The following is a 14,472-nucleotide window of genomic DNA, read 5'->3' as shown; positions in this document are numbered from 1 at the left end:
CTTCATACCATATATATGTATGTGATCAGATATGGTACTGCATGTGTAAAAATATATTGCACATATATTTATTCATGCAGTACACACACACACACACACACACAAATGTATATATATATTTTTTTTTTCAGCCTTATCAGTTTTTTTCACATTACACATTTTAGCACAGAAGCTGAAAATACTTTTGTGACTGTTGTCATGTCATAAGCTGTCAAGAGATTACTGTGTGATTTTTTTATTTGTGGATGTCCCAATCTACAGAGCACCCAAAGGACATGGTGGAAAAATTTGGAAAGGGAGAACAATTTTTTTTTCAAGCTTTTGTGTACCCTAGCAAAACCTTTGCATTCTCTCACAAAGACATTTGCATGTGCTCGCAAAACCTGTTGTGAGCTCGGACAAACACTTCCTGTTTAATTTCCCCCAAGGCAGTGGTTAAGAGAGCTCTGTACATTAACAGTGGAGTGCTTATAGAGTTTTATTTTGAACTTAGACTTAAATATAAATAAATATGTTCAATGTTTAGCTCAAAGCACGGTTTTGACGTAAGTGAAAGACATTAGAACTGGATAAGTTCGGTAAAGTTGGCAACATATTCATAGATTCAAATTTCCCGGATCAATAACTTGTGAGCTAAACATTGTTAAAACACTTATAACACCTCTTTATATTCATAGTAACATAGACAACTAGCTACAACCTAATTTTCCTCAAAACGAGCCTTCCTCCACACTGGACAGAATACATTGATCTATATGGCATGCGCAGGCGGCTGAAGGGCATTTTGCATATCACTTTCTTTTATTATGAAAACCCAGTTCATGCACTGATACCCTATACGTGCATCATATATTGCAGTTGTTTTCAGTTGCCTCAAAATAGCAACACGCAATACATATAGCAATACATATGATGATGTACAAAAGGACATAGTACATTGTGTTTATCAATTTCAGCACTAACCAATGTTACATTGACTGAATAACACTTATCAAGTAGGCTTATACTTACATGATACTTTATTGATTTACAAACAATTCTTCAAAACAATGCAACTATTAAACTTTTTACAGTAAAGCTCACAACAGTAAAATTATCATTTTTTGAGTGTATATTGAGAGGGCTTTTTTTTCAATATATCAAAATGCAAGTGATAGCAAAAGATAAGCTTAATGAAAAATGGACAAACTGCAATAATACAGATAAAATATGCAGCATTTTTAGGATCTGTGTGATATTGTAATGCAGGATGGCTGAAAGAATGTTATGAATAACTTTCTGCACATTGCCTGCTCAAGTTTTATTGGCACCCATAAAGCATCCCAGCAAACAAGTCTGGATCTGTCACTAGACAACAGTTTTACTTTAGCTGGCTCAACAGCAGCATGATCACAGGAGCAGCACTCAGTATCCAGCAGGAGAGCCGTAATTCCTGCGGTCGGATTCAGCACAGATTTTGTCCCCCTGTCGTACGACCGCCTGGACCACTGATAATGTTTTTGAAGTATAACAAGTGTTTTGAATTATATTATGATTCTTCTGCTTCAACTCATCAATTACATGCTGCAAACATAAATACAACACAGAGAGAAAATTAGTATAATTATCACTGTTGTGAGTTTGTGAATTTAATTTAGATGACAGACTTTTGTTGTCAAGTGTAAGGATCCTACCTTATCAAAGTCATCTTCTATATTTGTCACATTCAGTGTGATCTGAACTCTGGGTTCATTAACAGATTTCTGCAGGTCATAGTCAAAGAACAGATAGTTCAGGATCACCTGAGATGAGGGAGAAAGAGAGGAAAGGGTTTTTAGACAAAAAGCTGATTTAAATAACACACAAACCTATGGTTTATTTATTAAAACACATAACCTTAGCCATATTCAGAATAAACATGTTTTTCAGAATATTTTTCAGAATAATCAAATGTCAGTGTATTGATATTGCTTTCTGTAATGTAAAGTTGAGCAATGCTTTAATTGTTCAACTCTCTTACCTGAGCAACTGATGTGGTGATATTTGTCCCTCCTGCACCTCCAACCACCATTTTGACTTTTCTGCTCTGTTTGTCCAATATTATTGTGGGACACTTTGATGAAAGTGGCCTTTTACCTTGTCAAAACAAATAGTATTTTACATGTGAACATTTACATTTATATAGGTGTTATTTTTCTTGTACTCAACTCTTTCCCCTCCAGAATTTTCTTGTAAAATGTTGCCAGCAAGCAGCAGCGTTTTTGATCATTTTCACAAAACTTTCACCCAGGTTATGTTGTTGTATAAATATCTGAACATCCAATATATGATCAGAAAGAACTGAGCCTCTGCTTCTCTTTCACTTCATTCTGTGCTCTTTCAGAAGATGTGTAATAGCGCCCCTCAGTGGAAGTTAATATTGTAACTCATTTAAACTCAAGGCATGCAAGTTGTTTTTACCTGGTTGAATTAAGTTGTTTTTGCTAACTCCATTGATCACCTCAGGAACAATGAAATCCCTCATTTGGTTATTAAAAATAATGCCTGTTGAGCGGGACATCACCCCAGAACCAAAGCTGTGAGAACACAAAAAAGATCCAGACAACAAGATTGAAAAGAACAACAAAGCAACAGATCTTCATAAAAATATACACCAAAATACATTAATATCTTGTTATACAAACATGTTGTATCTTACTTTGTTGAGTAAATCTTGTTAGGAACTTGTTAGACTTAACGACTGCCTCTGACTTTCTTGATGAAAAGTAACAGGAGCACTATGTGAACATATAGTTAGTAGTCAACCAGAATAATACTTTTACTGGCACAGGGAAAATTGGGGATGTGTATTTGCTGTCTTTAAGTGGTGCTATAATCAAAGACTTTAAAAAAGTTAGAAAGGGAGCATGTGAGTTCATTCTCTCAAGTATTAATCTGCCGCGGATCATTGAGAGCTGTATTAGCAGATAAATTCAACTGAAACATTGTAGTTAAACGAATTCACAATCACAGTACTGTCAATAGATTATCTGTCTTATACTTTGTGTTCTTTTAATTTGTAGTAGATTTATTAACTGAAACATAACATTAAATAAATGAAACTAAATTATCATAAAATTAAAACAAAAAAGTCCTGACAAAAAAATTGTCAGGACCAGACAACGCCTTCCCTATTCTACTTATGGAAAAAAATGTAAATGACGCTGCGTTCATTCCGTAAGTAGAATAGGGAAGGAGTAGGACATACAGCAAAGAAAGAAAGACATGAACATCTTGGATGACATGGAGGTGAGTAAATTGTAAGGAAAATTTTATTTGAAAGTGAACTAATCCTTTAATGATATTAAGAATGAAATACAGTAGGTTGTCATGATCAGCATAATTTTCTTTAATAAATAATTAAACCATTTGAATATAAATACACAAAACATTTCCATAGGAAAATGCTACATCAACGAGGCTTTGCATGAGTGTAAGATGTTAAGTTCATGCACGTATAACAGCGTTAGGAGGATAGTTTCGTGGGCAACGCTACAACACGTGCCTCACGGTTCTTCAAGTGATCCGAGGTTCACGTCCCGGCTCTATACACCAACTTCATAATTCTGTCTCTATGTTAATATCACAAATAAATATGTTTGAAATGTAGAAGTATTAATTCTAAAATTTAAAAGTTAATTTACCATAATTGAAATTACCATCATTGTAGTTTTTCATCCTTATTGTTATTTTATGACTTCAGTTCCACGTACATCATCATTTCGTGAACGACTTTGTAATGAGACTGGTATATTTTTGCTGTGGCATTAATAGGCATTCTGGTTGACTACCAACTGTAGAAATAGGAGTGTAACTCACAAAACATTCAAATGTAGTTCATACAGTAATCTCACCATATAAAGGGGCATGAGGTATTTGTTTCCTCTGGGCTGTGGAGGCTCTAACAATATCAAACATGTTGGAAATTGCCTAAGAGTCAATGAATCTGCTGACTCTCTGACAACTTCCAACATGTTATTACAGCTAGTGGGTAGGGAGTTCAGTTGTTGCAGCTCTCAGTAACTGAAATTAGCTGTGATAGATCAAGACCAGGACACTGATCTCTTTATATTTCTCTTACTAGTCATTGATACTGCTGGTGACTGCCACTGCACTCCCATCTTCTGCGATGACGGACAGATGAGATGTGCCGTGGTCATAAGGCACTTTATCAATGCCCTCCTGCTCATAGCTGGTTTGTTTGTAGTCATCTTTAATCTTACTCCTGATGTCGTCTGCAAAGCTCACTGAGGTCATATTTTGGACAATCTGTAAGAAAAGATTGACAAAATAAGTAAATATATGTAATGGCAGTGATAGTGTTCAACGAGTATGAGCTGATCAAAGTGTCTCCATCCACATCCATCCATCATAAACATATTCCACGCAGCTCTGGGGGGTTAATAAAGGCCTTCTGAAATGAAGCGATGTATTCGTGTAAAACAAATGTCTATATTTAACAAGTTATGAAGTAAAATATCTAGCTTCCGCCAGAAGTCAGTAAGTCTGTAAGTCCATGGATATGGATATATATATATGGATATATAACACATCGCTTCACTTCAGGAGGCCTTTATTGACCCCTAAGACAATTCAGAAATTCTGTATTTGAGATGTGAGTTGCTTTAAAGGTAAAGTTCACTGAAAACTGAAAATTCAACTGCCCACAAGGCTATGCTTTGATATTTGTTGTACAATTTTGATGTGTTTGGAGCTTGCAAATATTTAGTAGAGGCCCAGAAAATATATAAGTAGAGTTGAGTTGAGTTCACCTCAGTGATGTTTTTATAATGTGGGTCTCCCAGTTTACTCTTTTGGGCATCAGCGAAGCGGAAAGCCTCTATCATGCGATGATACATCAAAGTCTTGTTCTTTATTGTGGACACACTGCTGCTTGAGATGTTGTAACCTGAAATGAAAAGTTTCATTATTTGAACTGAACCTTGGAAAATTTTGGAAAAAGAATTAAAGACATTTTGTACACTGTACAAGTCTTTTAGGACTTTACAGTTGTTGCTTTTCAAAGCGTTTGATAGTATCTCAAAATATAAATGGTGAATGTCTGGACACTATAAAATCCAGCAGCTGTTCTAACAAACACTTTTAGTTAACTTTACTTAATATCTTAACTTAAGTGTAAAAATCTAGTAATCTTTCATATTCACATATGCCTTGTTTACTCAGAAAACCCAAGATAAGATTAATTGATTGGTTTTAGTGCCATTTTTTCAAGGAAAAATATAACGTTTTAGAGGCGTGTCAATTCTTAATAGACCTTTCACTCATTTCCTCCACTTCTGCAGTTATCTTTCTCTGGTTGAATTCACTCATTTCCCAAAATCATCTTGAATGTTTAATTGTCAATACAACTGAAAATTTTGAGAGAACATCACAATAGCTGACTTCATAAATTGATGATGATTTTCTTAAAATGTATTTGTTTGAATGACCATTATGGTTGATATAATCCCTTGATATTTGTGACAGTATCATAAAATTGATCATTCTTGAGTAACACACATACTTCAACATTCAGCATGAACACAACTATGGTAGCTATACAAAGTAAAGAGTAAATGTAAAGCAAATTATCAAGTTACTAGAACTTGTGTAAGTGAACTATACTACATTTATTCATTTACATTTACATTTATTCATTTGGCAGACACTTTTATCCAAAGCGACTTACAAGTGAGGAATACAACAAGCGAGTCGCCATGACGAGGCAAATAGACACAAGAAGTGCTCATAATACAAGTTATAGGCAGTGCTCAGATTATCATAAGATACAATAGAGAGGGATTAGAGGAAGTGAAAGGATAGGAATAAGAAGTTGTTGTTTTTTTTTTTTTAAGATGAGTTTAAGTGCACACGAATATACTATTCCTATTTTACTTTACTTAATTTTTTTAAGGCAATTGGTTTGCATATTTTTTCTAGTAGTAAGTCTAACTAATTAGATTTTAAAGTGTAACTCATGGTTGAGCAAAAGATGATGGCATGAACAGCCTTTTACAGAACAAACTCAAGGTAATTTAAATAGATCTATATTAATACAAAGGTATTGGGACTTGTGTTGGACGATCATATAGAGAAGGTAAACTGTAGTAGCTTTGAACTGAATGTGTTTCTCACATGCACACTTACAGTACTTCATCAGCTGTTGTGCTTCATTAGGTTCCTCATATGGCTGGTGATATGAATACTGACTGCCTGCGAGATTATCACTAACCCTAACTCATTGAAGCCACTACCTGATGTGTAATCTGTGTAATCTGGCAGTCATTTTTCAGCACCATACCTGTTGTTTAAGATAGCTGCCAGTAAGCAAGAATCATTTACAGTACTGTGAACAGCATAATGCATAAAACTGTGACACCCTTAAGAACTGTCAGTAATGAGGGAGGTTAGTGGCACAATATGTGACACCCCCCTATCATTATCATGTCGCCTATGCCATGGGCCAGTCCTGAATGAAGTGTTCAGATGGCTTTATTAATACATAGAATTATTTGGAGTAATTGGAGATCCTTTATCCTGTAATCCACACACACACACTGACACACCTTTGAGTATGTTGAGTATCAGAGCGAGCACGGGTCCACCGAATGGAGCATCAGGTGCGTGAAATGTGTAGTTCCCCACAGTAAAGTTTAATGCATACTCATTCAGCACCGCCTCGTAATTCTTCAGGTCCTCACGTGTTATAATCCCTCCTGTGTTAGGAGAAACAAAGATGATAACATTTTACAATACGGGTGCATTAATACGCATTAATTCATTCTTAACTAATGCACAGATGAGTTAATGTATGACTCATGAAGAAGTAAACCATTCATTCATTATTTTTGCACCAGCAACTAATAAAGAGTCTATCTGATTAATAGATTAGGTAATATATGAATTGCTATTAATTAAATGTGTCGTCATGTCTTATTTACTTATAACATATTATTAACTAATAGTGTAAAATTTAATTTTAGTTGGCGATGCAGTAATCATTACTTAATGGTTTAGTTCTCCGTGAGTCATAATAATAATAATAATAATAAATTTTATTTTACATAGGGCCTTTAAAGCAGCTTCTAAATGGACTTTTACACAATAAAACAGATAAAAATGCAAAGCATACAAAAAATAATAAAAGATCAGACTGGAATACAACATTATGGAAGCTTGTTTCTGCCACTAAATAAAAATATAAAAAGATATTTGCAACTTTTTTGCTGAGTCTACAATTCTGAATTGTTTTCTCATAATTGTGAAATATAAACTCACAATTGCAAGTTGCAAGTCAAAATTTATATTTTGCAATTCTGACTTTATAACTCACAATTACAAGTTTATATCACACAATTCTAAAAAAAAGTCAGAATTGCAAGATATAAATTTCGACTTGCAACTTGCAATTGTGAGTTTATATTTCACAATTATGAGAAAAAAAGAATTGCAAGATAAAAAGTTGCAATTATACCTTTTTTTATTCAGTGGTGGAAACAAGCGTCTATACAAACAAGTTCAAACCATTAAGAAAAAGCTAACATAAAAAATACATGATACTTTAACTAATGATTATCTGTGCATTAGTTACATTAATGCATATTAGTGCACTGTATTGTAGAGTGTTTCCACAAAGATTCAGATTTGCATACTTTGATTAAAAAATAAATAAATAAATAAATAGTCTCTAGACACCTTAGATATGAATAGAGTCAAGTTTAAGCATGAAACAACCTGCAGCATTGATATCCTCCACTATAGTCTGAGTCAATGACCCATTGTAAAAGGCATCTGGTCCTTCTTCTGCTATCTTCTGATAGGTGTCAGCTAGTTTGGGTAATCTTATAGTGTCATTTTCCTTCAAGGTTTTATTGTTTGAGTCACAAAACACTTCACTGGAAATAAGAGAGAGAAATGGAGTAATAAAATTATATCATATAAATTTAAAAGGCTGATGCTTTAGGGACGCGGGTGTAAATAGAGACATATAGTATTATAATAGGGTCAGATCTGCCTTTTAGGATATTTGCCACTGAGAAAATGTGTTTTTAAAATTTTAAAAACAAGACCAGTTATTTTGCTAGTTTACAAATTCATATTCTTACCACAATGTTGTATCATTCAGAATTGTGTGACGAGTCTCATTTATGGCTCTGGCCAAGGCCTTGCCAATCCGAAAACCCTCTAAAGCCAGCTTTATACTGGGCTCAAACAGCTCCTTCCATGGCAGTCTCCCGTGTCTTTTGTGTGCCATCCCATAACCACGCAGTTCTCCTGGTACAGCTATAAATAACCCTGTCATTGATACAAAACAGAGGAGTGGTCAAGTCCCTCAAGAGTCAAACTGGCAAGAAATCATCAGAAATATAACTTTTCTGTTTTAGTGGACTAATGTGCTTACTGAATCTGTGCTGTAAAGCCATCATGGAGGCTGGATTTGGGTGTATGCATATTTATGGTGGTTTACCTGGTTTTGCTTTCTCATGGTCATTGCCAAACATGTCCTCTGAAGCATTCATCGGAGCGGTTTCTCTTGCATTAATTGTCTCCACCTTTCCTAAGGATGAAAACATTAAACTTTTCATTTACATTTTTTTCTCATTTCTCTAAGACACACTAAATAAAACACTCGACCTTCATCATCACCATCAGAAGTCTTCTCTTGCAAATGTCAACACTTTTTAATTTGTTTCACTCATTTTTCACACCCTTTGTCAAAACAGTAACCACAGATCTGATTGAAAGACCCCACTGTGTTGAACAATCATTAGTCACCGCATCTGCATTGTTTTGCATTTTGTGAATTTCAGTCAAACAATTAAATTTTTTTCAGTCATATATTTTGCAATTTAAATTTTCTTTAAAATTTTGTGTTAAAATATTGTCTTGTCTTCATGAGTCCAGTAATGTGTATTGTCTTGTCTCGTGAGATAAGTATAATTACTAATATTACTAATATTACTAACTTTACTGCACAAAACGTTCACTAACCAAAAGTGTGCTTTATAAAGGTGAGCTCCTATTATATGAAGTTTGGTTTTTTTTGTTTGTTTCTTGAACTGTTGTCATTGTGAGAGATTGTTCTGGCAGTCTGGTTAAGTCTCTCAAAGCCACGTACCTGTTGATGGATTGTATATGGTGAAAACCACGCCTCCTCCGATGCCCATGCTGTGAGGATTAACCAGACTCAGACACAGCAGAGCAGCAATAGCAGCATCAACAGCTGAACCGTTACGCTTTAACATGTCCCTGCAAGACAAAGAGCTCTGTGTAAAGTCAAGTGAACAATTCAAGTGACTTCATATTAGTAATGCAGATTCTAAGAATTCATGCAGGGAATCTTCCCCAGAAACATAAATGTATCTCTTTAGAAACATACCTCCCGATCTCAGAGCACGTCCTGGCACCTGCTGCCACTGCTGCTTTAGCATAGCACTCATCAGGGTGTCCCGAATTGTCGGAATTTAGATATATTATCAACACAATCACTGAAATCACTGAAATCACCAAGATGGCGATCAGGCACACACACAGGGACCAGAACTGACACTTGTTCAGGCACCGGCACCAGCTGAAATTAGACCACCAGAGTTTGAGATATTTGATTTTTTTATGTATGTATGTATGTATATATATAAAAAAATATGCTACATCTTGAACGTCTACAGTTCTGATAACTAATAGATTCTCTTTTAAATTTAAACATTTTACTAATTTTCTTATGAATTATTGTTAATCAACAGCAAAATGATGTTGACTTCACAGTAATTTACTGCTTTAATTTACAAGTAAGAAGACTGACAAATAAAACATTTGTTAAAACAATGACAAGCTAGAAAATTAAATAAGCTAATTGGCTGATTTTAAGTCAGGCTATTCTGTCATTGCAGCATAAAGATTTACCCATATCTTATTTCAAATTCATAATTGTTTGTAGATGGATATTTCACAATAGTAAAGCAGCTTTTTTTTTTTTCCTTCAGTTGCCTAATGATGCACAGACATCAATACTCCACAATGATGACACTCAACAAATAATAATAATAATAAAAAAGCTAAACTCTGAACATTAAAAAATAAACCACACACAGCATAATCTAACTAAAAAACTGCAATAAATTCGTACTTGTCAGGGTTTTGATGTTTGTTTGATTTGAAGTCACCATAATGGTAATTAGTGTTTTCATTAGATGGGCTCTTAATTCTTATTTTATCTTTGTCTTTTTTTTTTTTTTTTTTTTTTGGCTGCTGTGACAGTGTTTATAAAACATCTTTGCAGTAGCAAAGGAAGCTAAAGTGAAATGAGTTCAGGTATTGATTGCTTTATAATCATCATAAAATAGCCTGATTCAATATTATCATTTGAATCTAAAAAATAGTGATAGGCGATTTCGAAACACTGCTTCATGAAGCTTCGAAACCTTTATGAACCTTTTGTTTCGAATCTGTGGTTTGAAGCACGTTTCAAACTGACAAATTCACGTGATTTCAGTAAACAGGGCTTTGTTACGTCATAACTGTTTCAAAATATTTCAGTGGTTCGCCATTGGGGGCGATGTCTCTGAACCCATGAATTATGCGGATTCACTGAGATTGCCCCCCAGCGGTGAACCACTGAACAAGTGTCTATGGTTTTTACCTGATCTCTGATCAATTTTATCTGATCAGACATTTCAATTAAACATTAGTATGAATAAAATAAATAATAGTAATTAATAGCCTTTTATTGGTCTGTTCAGCTAAGCCATCCATGGAACAAACAACAAAAAAAGTCCTAAATATTTATAAAAGAGCACATATTACACAGACACTTGATATTTAATATTATTAGATTTAGTTAATTGCATTTGATAGATTTTACTTTCAATAAAACATTTGCAATGTATTTGTAAAAGGTGCTTTTATCTATGTTTGGCCTGAGTTTTGTTGCATTTACACTGTCCTGACCAGCAGGCGTCACCAGCGTGTGTTGTTTTGAACGCTTTGAAACAGTGAATCATGCAAAAGCATTTGGTTCAATTGATTCAAAGCTTCATTTCTCCCATCATCACACAAATTGTTTGGTGTTACTAATACGTTTACATTACAAACCCTGTGCAGCAGCATTATAAGAATCAGTTAAAAGATTAAAAAACATGAGCACAAAAAGCCAATCCAGACATCAACAATCAACAATGATGAAAATTAACGGTGCCATGCTGGGTACTAGAATAGTACATAACTCCCAGCATGCATCACAGCATGAATAAATTGTTGAAAAAAAAGCTGGATTGTCCTATTATTTTACTAAACATTTTATTTTTTGCTGCTGTTTTTGTTGTGATATTTAGTCATTGTTCTGTGATGTCCACAGTTGACATTGTTGATTGTCAACATTGTTGAGATTCATATGCTGAATCTTGATGTCTGTGTATGTCGTCATGGATTATCTTTTTGTGCTCATGTCTGTTAAAACTGATTGCTGCAATACTGCTAGATTTCTTGCTTCAGAAACACAGGGTTTGTAATGTAAATGTTTTAAAGGGGACATATTATGCAAAATTCACTTTTGCATGGTGTTTGAACATAAATGTGTGTTGGCAGTGTGTGTACACAACCACCCTATAGTGATAAAAATCCACCCAGTCCTTTTTTTTAATCCCCATAAATCATAAGCAGGGTCTCAGAACAAGCGGTTCCTAGGCAGTGTGACATCACAAAACCCACAGGCCCTGCCCATGACTGTTGACAGACACTTCTGTTTGAACATAGAACCGCCCTGAGCGAGTTCACAGCAAGTTCACAGTCCACCATTGCTGCGCTGACGAGAATTTCTCCCAAGAGTTTTCAGTGTTCTGTAGCTGGATGGATTAATCCACATAGCTCTCTCCATTTACTCTCTAAATCTGATTATTAATAATAATGATATTTATTTCTAATGTGCTTTTCATATACTCAAAGTGCTACATCACAGACTATAAAAAACAAAACTGACAATACAATAAAACAAGTCATAGTCAATTACAATAAGCAGCTCTAAAAAGGGGAGTCTTTAAAGAGCTCTTAAAACAGTCTAGTGTTGGAGAGTCTCTAATCACAGGTGGTAATGCGGTCCACAAACGTGAAGCTGAAACAGAGAAAGCTCGACCACCCATAAACTTTAAATTATATACTGGCTGCTGAAGGATAAATGTCCCAGAGGAGCGGAGAGAACAGCCTGGAGTGTAGGAGGCAACTAAACTGCAGAGATAAGCAGGGGCAGTCCCATGAATCACTTTATATGTTAAGATAAGTATTTTAAAATCAGCTCGTGCTTGCCAGTGCAAGGTATAGAGTACTGGGGAGATATGCTGACGAGCAGTTGTATATGTCAATAGCCGGGCGGCTGAGTTCTGAATGTATTGTAATTTCTTGATAGACTTGTTTGGGAGACCGACATAAAGTGCATTGCAATAATCAAGCTGCAACGTAATAAAAGCATGAATAAGTCTTTCTGCATCTGGCAGCGATAAAGAATGTTGAAGTCTGGCTGCTGCGTCCATCTAAAAATCTCTACAGCATATTAAATAATGCTGTAATAATGTATCAAGTGTATCATGTCATCACACACAGGCATTTTGATTGTGGATATGAATCACAACAACGGTGATAATCAAAACTAAAACGATTGGGAATCAAGGGTGAGTTTTGTACTATGAAGCTACCCATCATGCATTGCAGCATGAAGCTTTTTTGTTGTTGTTGTTTTGATTGTCAAAACATTTCTAGCACCGGTATATCGTGCAACACTAGAATATATGCATGTGTATAATTTGTGACCATAAGAAAAATACTGATTACTGAATATCATCTGAGGTGCACTAATTAGCAAGTAAATGATTATACTAACCGAGGAGGTGGCTCTGTGGACGCACCGCTGATTCCTGGAGGATCTGATCTCTGTGGGATTCTGACAAAAATAAACAATAATAATGAATAAATAAACAAATAAAAATAACAGATAGACAGACAGATAGATAGATAGATAGATAGATAGATAGATAGATAGATAGATAGATAGATAGATAGATAGATAGATAGATTGATTGATTAGCAAGTAAATGTTTACTAACAGAGGGTCAGAGGTCACTGGTCCATCACTCGTCACAGACACACCAGTGGGTCCTGGAGCCTCGGATCTCTCCCTGCTGGTCCAGAGATTAATAAAAAAAAAAGTATTTTAGAACGCACACATACATACATACATACATACATACATTCATATAAACAACATCTTGAGTTGTTTGAAAGTTAACTTAAGTTTATTCAGCTTTTATTATCCATTACAGCAAAATATTTTTAATATTGCATATTTTTCATATTTAAATTTGTAATTTTTAAATAGCTTAGCTACCATAAAAATTACTTGAAGTTCTCATTTAGCAGATTCCACACAAACATAAATCATTTTTATTTATTTCGTAGGCTGAGATATCTTCCTTGTTTTATCAACTGGCATTCCAGACCAAATCATGTCATGTAAATCATTCTGTCACTTGATCATTTTATCATGCAATATGGAATACGCTACATCTTGAACCTCTCATAATACAGTTCTCATAGTACTGTGTGTGTGTGTGTGTGTGTGTTTGCATGCTTCATCACCTTGACTTGCTTGTGAGACAACCCATTATTGAATAGTCCCTGTCCACCAGTTTAAAGAAACTGTAAAATAATAATAATATTTAGGATTACATTTTTTTCAGCATGAGCAAACATGCCATACAAAAAGACAGCTTCTCACAAATTTCAGTGGAAAAAAGAGCAAAGATTTAAAAGATATGGAACTTTATTTCACCATCTCAATATCAACGCATTTAATAAAATGTGAACTATACCGTAGTCAGAGGAGGAGTTGAAAGGACAGCCGTTGTGTTGGCACAGCAGATTAGAAGTAATATTTGCTAGAAAAACAGACAGTTGAATAGTACACATGGTAACCGCAGGACTGTCCACAGTGCTGCTTCCTGTAAGCTGCTTCCTGTTCATGTCTGCAACACTGCTGAGGATGTTTCCTTTATAGGTTTGTTGAGCTGTATTTGAACCTGTAGGCTTTTTGTATTGTGCGTACAATTTTCAATTAACCTATTGGTGGGAAAATCCTCACTGTTTTTTTTTTTTTTTTAATTCAGTGTAAATTCATGTTCTAGTTTCCCAGACACTTCAAAACATTCATAAAGAAATTGTAAAAAAATCCATATGAAATGAACAGTTCTTCTGAAGAGACACGGTTACTTTATGTGTGTTACAGATGTAGCTCCAAGGATGACGAGGAAGGAAGGTTCAAGGAAGATAACGTAGTTTAATCTCAAGGAATAGGCAGGTAACAGCAAACACAAGTAACATATAACAGTACCGGACACTAGACTGAAGACAGGGAGGAACTTAAATACACAATACTAATGACGAACAGCTGTGAGTGTAATCAGTGTCTAT

At 34.9% G+C, this 14,472-nt stretch overlaps 1 protein-coding gene across 2 annotated transcripts; it reads right to left on the bottom strand.

Moving 5' to 3' along the window:
• Positions 1-618: 618 nt before the first annotated feature.
• Positions 619-14,205, bottom strand: LOC137031780 (glutathione hydrolase 1 proenzyme-like). 2 transcript variants are annotated; one of them, XM_067403047.1, is made up of 16 exons: positions 13,875-14,205; positions 13,642-13,701; positions 13,110-13,184; positions 12,887-12,946; positions 9,398-9,589; positions 9,137-9,267; positions 8,486-8,575; positions 8,124-8,313; positions 7,753-7,913; positions 6,585-6,734; positions 4,791-4,927; positions 4,100-4,287; positions 2,440-2,555; positions 2,000-2,115; positions 1,674-1,781; positions 619-1,563 (listed from the first exon to the last, which is right to left on the bottom strand). In XM_067403047.1, the coding sequence occupies exons 2-16, from the start codon at positions 13,665-13,667 to the stop codon at positions 1,405-1,407; spliced, it is 1,899 nt and encodes a 632-aa protein (XP_067259148.1). In that variant the 5' UTR covers positions 13,668-13,701; positions 13,875-14,205; the 3' UTR covers positions 619-1,404. The 2 variants fall into 2 exon arrangements, with proteins under 2 accessions (XP_067259148.1, XP_067259149.1); XM_067403048.1 differs by having other exon boundaries at positions 13,110-13,181.
• Between the last annotated feature and the right edge of the window lie 267 nt (positions 14,206-14,472).

This window comes from Chanodichthys erythropterus, chromosome 12, assembly GCF_024489055.1.
Source record: "Chanodichthys erythropterus isolate Z2021 chromosome 12, ASM2448905v1, whole genome shotgun sequence".
NCBI lineage: Eukaryota > Metazoa > Chordata > Actinopteri > Cypriniformes > Xenocyprididae > Chanodichthys > Chanodichthys erythropterus.
This window is presented reverse-complemented; position numbering and strand designations above follow the sequence as displayed.